Source organism: Harmonia axyridis, chromosome 1 (assembly GCF_914767665.1).
Source record: "Harmonia axyridis chromosome 1, icHarAxyr1.1, whole genome shotgun sequence".
NCBI lineage: Eukaryota > Metazoa > Arthropoda > Insecta > Coleoptera > Coccinellidae > Harmonia > Harmonia axyridis.
Genome location: NC_059501.1, coordinates 16756146 through 16762145, shown reverse-complemented (window position 1 = coordinate 16762145; position 6000 = coordinate 16756146). Strand labels below are relative to the sequence as shown.

General features: G+C 33.9%; 1 protein-coding gene across 2 annotated transcripts in view; it reads right to left on the bottom strand.

Moving 5' to 3' along the window:
• Positions 1 to 557: 557 nt before the first annotated feature.
• The window catches only part of LOC123679637, a 161039-nt gene continuing 155596 nt past the window's right edge, over positions 558 to 6000 (bottom strand). For both annotated transcript variants that reach the window (XM_045617025.1, XM_045617033.1), the window contains exon 11: positions 558 to 1516. In XM_045617025.1, the coding sequence (XP_045472981.1) occupies positions 1236 to 1516 (281 nt within the window). In that variant the 3' untranslated portion in view covers positions 558 to 1235. The remainder of the gene's footprint in view (positions 1517 to 6000) is intronic.

Genomic DNA, 6000 nt, shown 5'->3' with positions numbered 1-6000 from the left:
CACGATCGGAAGTGGGTCAAATTTATAGAGCCCGTGTGGTTTTGATATTATTATTTGTATATTGTGACTATTTCTCTTTGTATTTTAGTTATTTAAAATATTCAGCTCTTTTACTGAAACCAATAAAATATGTTGTTAGTAATTTACCTACCAAAAAGTTGGCGCCCATAGGACAGGGGCGGATCCAGGGTTTCTTCAAGGACTAGGAGGGGTGTTGGTTGCGCACAGTCCCCAATTTACATGAAAGTTATACAGAAGGTAATCCTCTTTCCATTTTTCAACAAGCATATTGTTATTATATGTCTATTGATTTGAAATACAATATGCCATTACTGAACTATTTGATGAATGATGATTTTTTTGGTAGAATTCTGGTATTATATCGGTTTACGGGGATTCATTCGAAATGTTTCGATAGAAAATATAACAGCTTTAATTTTAGAAATAATCCTTTCCCCATTTAACTCCTCCGAAGTGAATTTTAAGGTGTAATTTTTCTTCCAAAGGTTGACTATACAGGTTTTTCAACATATCTCCTGATGAATTGAAGACAAGGATTTCTCTGACTAATTAATCTTTATTATTTCATTTATAATATACAACTTTTGATAATATATTTACACATAATATATGATCTCTGTATTATTTATTCAAATGAATCTATAATTCAAAAAAGATTCACAAATCACTTAATAATCTGCTTCAAGTAATGTTAAAAAAAAATAATTTTCGAGAGAACTACATTTTTATACTATAGATTCATGAAACTCAAAAGTTATATCAATTTAAATCAATCTTGTTCTACCAAATTCTTAGAATCACACTTCTAATCATTAGTTATATAGGTTCTCTTAGAGCAATTTCGTCTTTGTGGAATTTTGAAATTGAGAATTAATTTTGGTTATAAGTTAAAGAAACGATATCATTGAAGAGTTTTTTTTTATAGTTTTCATTGAAAATTGACACTGCAAAGTAGAATCAGTTGATCTGAATAGGTTTCTATTGTAAGGTAGAAAAACATCAGTATTTGTTTAGCATTAGGTAATCAGCACCAAATTTTAGCCCTTAGAAGGTAATTTTAAGATCTTGGCGAACATCGGTTCGAAATAATTTTCCTTTTTCTGGTAGACAATTCTTATAATTTTCTGAGGTATATGAACATAAATTTGATTAGGTATATCAATACTATAGTTATTTACGTATTTGCATAAAATAGACGAATTTCAGTTCTTCCTTTATTTTCTCCCAATTGAATAGGGCATATGGACTAATATTTTTTGGTTCTTCATTGGTGGATTATTGCGCAGCTGTATGTTTTTTTCAATTTGATCCTTTCCATTTTCGAAATTCAGATTCGATTTCTGCAACTGGGTCCTGTCTTCTAATGGAAATTCAAGGATTTGTCTCAGAACCTGCTGTCCTAGGATATTATCGTTGCCCTGTGGCATTTCTCTCCTTATGTTGATTAGCTCCGGACGTTCATTGACGGTGTCTGACAGAGCAGCAATGAGAACATCTGAAAAAATACCAGTTAAAGATAAATAGCTTTCAAAATATGGCTCCCGAGTTTAGCAAAGAAACTTGAGATGTAATGTTGAGCCCCTAACACTATATCCCCAATATAGATGGCGGCACCATTATATGTATTGCTGGTTGGCTGGTTAGTTAGATGTGAATATAGACTAAATATGTAGTCTGTGTATTCTATGACTATTGACCATGTGTTTAAAGGTTAACTTATTATTATAGTGAATTCAGACTGTACTTCTAGACAAAAATATAAAGTTGTTAATATTAGTCTTCTAAAATAACAAAATGTCTACACGTTTAATATATAATACTATAAAATCTATGTGGCTATTATCAAGAATAATCACTGGAAGCCTTGCGATAAATTTTTAATCTCCTATTCCAAACTTGCCGCTTGCAAAATCAAACCATCCTGAACAACTTTGGTTTCGCGTCTGTCTGCCGGTATGTGTCTGCATCCTTTGTAACATCCTTAACTACCACAATTCTCATCTGATTTTAATGAAATTTGGTGGTGTTCATTTTGAGCCGTAGATGGTTCCATACTAAATTCAGATTTTCCAGATATAGGTGCGATTGTACGCGTTGACCATGCGTAAAAGTGAAATTTCCGGAACTTTGTTGTTTCGACTACTTGTCGGATGTTGATTAAAAAATGGAATGTGTTTTTAAATCAGCTGAATACAATATTTCACATACTTTCAATCCGCAAACGTGAAATACTAGGAATTCTAATATTTCGTGTTCTGCAAGTCCGATTTTGAAGAAATTTGTAATGATGTGGTCGAAAAACTGTTGAAGCCATCTCCAGGAAAAGTTTCAAAGAAAGAGTACTGCACTCAGCAGCACTGAAGCCGAATATATGGCGATGAGTGAAGCTGCCAAAGAAGCCATATATTTGAGGAATTTGTATGAGAAATTGAATGAAGGTCTGGATTCATTTAAATTATTCATTGATAACCAATCTGCTCAGAAATTAGCATTGAATCCTGTATTTCATCCACACTCCAAACATATACAGGGTGTCCCGGGAAGAATGCGTCAAACGAATACCATAAATTAAGGTCATCATGGAGAACCCGTATCAAGATGTTTCAATCGCCTGAGTGCCTTCGTTGGGGATGACAGGGTGATGTTCATCTTATGAGAGAAATTTTACAGTTCAATAACTCTTTAACTAATCGACCGAATAATTTCAAATTTTGAGTTTTTGTCACCCCTTTCTATCGCCTTCCTTCAATATTTCTGAATTCGAGTAAATCAGATCCGGACTAGGAAAATTTCAAACTTTACCTATTTTCGTGAATATTGGATCACCCTGTACGTGAACATTATGATTTTTTCCCATTTTTGGAACTTCAAAGAATCAATTCATTATAAAAATTTTAAATCTCTGCTTGGCACGGTCATACAAGGTGATCAATAAACATTCCCTTATGAGTGAGATTTTTTTAGTTCAATAACTCTTCAACAAATCCACCGAATAATTTCAATTTTTGAAGTTTCGTCGCCCTTTACTATCACCTTCTTTCAATATTTCTGAAATCGAATAAATCAGATCCGGACTAACAAAATTTTAGACTTTTTCTTGAATATTGGATCACTCTGTACGTCAATATCATAATTTTTTCGTTTTTGTAAGCACAATGAATTAATTCATAATCAACATTCTAAAACTCAGCTTGCCACCGTCATACAGGGTGACCAATAAACATTCCCTCATGAAAGAAGTACAACCGATTCAACAGAATAAGATAGCGAAATCTGTGAAACAACTATATCATATCAACGTGCTCAAAAATGCATTAAAATGGAGGAATATAATTTTGAACAATATCTGCTGAACTGAAAATATTTTATTTTTGATTAATTATTTTCAAGATCAAAATTTTCAATTTATTTGCTATTTTTGTTCTATTCTTTATCCAGCTTGTTGATTGAAAGTTTTCCTAAATAATTCGAGGAAAATTTAGGTGAGACATTCGTGAAGGGTGAAACAACTCCAATTTTCGAGATAATTCTACCGACAAATTCAAAATATATTGAACTATGAAATTACTTCCATGAAGAAATGTTTATTGATCACCCTGAATAATGGCGCCAAGCAGAAATTTGAAATTTTTATTATGAATTAATTCTTTGTTATTACGAAAACGAAAAAAAATCATGCTATCAATATAAAGGGTGATTCAATATTCAAGAAAATAGAAAAGGTCTTGAATTTTCCTAGTCCGGATCTGATTTACTCGATTTCAGAAATATTGAAGGAAGGCGTTAGTAAAGGGAGACAAAACTTCAAAAATTGAAATTATTCGGTGGATTTCTTGAAGAGTTATTGAACTAAAAAAATTTCACTCATAAGGAAATGTTTATTGATCACCCTGTATAACCGTGCCAAGCAGAGATTTAGAATTTTTATAATGAATTGATTCTTTGTGGTTCCGAAAACGGAAAAAAATCATAATGTTCACGTACAGGGTGATCCAATATTCACGAAAATAGGAACAGTCTGAAATTTTCCTAGTCCGTATCTGATTTACTCGAATTCAGAAATATTGAAGGAAGGCGATAGAAAGGTGTGACAGAACCTCAAAATTTGAAATTATTTGGTCGATTAGTTAAAGAGTAGTTCAACAGTGAAATTTCACTCATAAGATGAACATCACCTTGCATATCCCAAACGAAGGCCCTCAGGCGATTGAAACCTCTTGATACGGGTCCTCCTTGATGACTTTAATTCATGGTATTCGTTTGTCGCATTCTTCCCGGGACACCCTGTATAGAAACATAAAGTTATCAAAAATTCGATTTATCGTTGTTCAACTCATTGAAGTTTGACTGCATTTCAGAAATTGTTCCACATTGATATTTAACGAACTGAAATGAAATGAAAAGCGCTGAAAACAATTCAAACAGGATTTCAGTATTTTCTTTGTTGAAGCTCGAAAAGGCAGAATTGAATGCCATTCAATGAAGGAATATGAAGGGATATGTACACAAATACTCCCCCTGTAAGTAAACATGTAATGAATGAAATTCGAATAGCAGCTCATATTGACAACCTCCCGTACAAATTCACTGTGGAAGAATAATTACGGTTTCCATCATCTTCCGCCCCTAACAAGAGCCCATTTATTCCAATGACGCAACTTCCACCAAACAAATTTCAGGCTTCTCTTTATCGGGCGAACCGGCCCAGGAAAGGAACGTCACCAACGGCGACTCGTCAGAGGGAGCGAAAGAGGCTGCCAAATACACCTTTCGTCTCCATGATTAGAGAAGAGCGATATTTCACGAACTGTGATTTAATCACTGATATCAGAATGTCACAGGTAGTCACGGTTCCGAAAAACGAATACAGAGCGTGACGGGATCATAGTTTGAATATTTCACAGATCTTTTCAGGGCATATCATCGTCCGTTGCAATCGTAAATTATGAAGGCAGCCTGATGTTTTTATTGCTTCGGAACCTTTTTCAACTAACATAATTGCATATTTTTTATGACAATCCCAGCATCGTAGGCAACTTCGCCTGCTTTGGGAAGTATTTTTGTAGGACCAGTTAAACAATAAATACTTGCTACAAACAAATAATAACTACTGAATTACTGCATAATTGGTGGTGGCAATAAAATTCTAATTTTATGCTTATCTTTGATAAACAACCCCAAAGAAATTCTTTCTATATTGAAGTTGCCGACCGAAGCAATAAATGGTACTCTGTATTATAAAAACTAAACGAAAACACGTCAGAGACATAATAATAATAGGCAAAAAAGTAATAACAGGCGAAAGACCAGCAATCTTTGGGCTTTCTTCACAAAAGTTGATGTAAATTATTCTACTTGTAATTTATGCGAATTGAAATTATCTCTCAAAACCACCTCTTCAAATTTGGAGAAACATTTCAAAAATCTATATCCTTCTGTTACGTTCCTAACTAAAGCTGAAATAAGGAAATGAGTTGTAAATGTAAGAAAAATGGATGTTTTCATAATAATTTTTCATTAATTTTGCTTTGCTTTGAATGATAAGAGTGACCAATTCGAGTTGCAAAGATAAACGAACTAAGGTTTGGGTGATTCATACAAATATTAATAACAAGCAACCTAAACAGTAAACAAGTCACACTCTAATTTCACTGATATCATAAAGTAACGTTCACGTTTCACAACGTGATCTAGAAATCACGGTATCGCTCATCTCTATCCATGATGGAGTATGATGATTTTGTGTAGTGGCGGTGCCAATTTAGAGAGTGACGCGAATCCCAAGACGAAGACACAGAGTCCCCCACACTATGTAACTCAAGAGAGGTTATGTCGCAGTCACGACCACGATATTTTCCCTAATTGTCGAGTTGATAGTAAGCAGAAGATTTATTATTTTCTGTGTTACCTCCTGAAATCCAAGGTTTGCCAGTTATTGCGCTCCTAGTGTCATCGGTTGTTTCACGTCGTTTGGCGAGC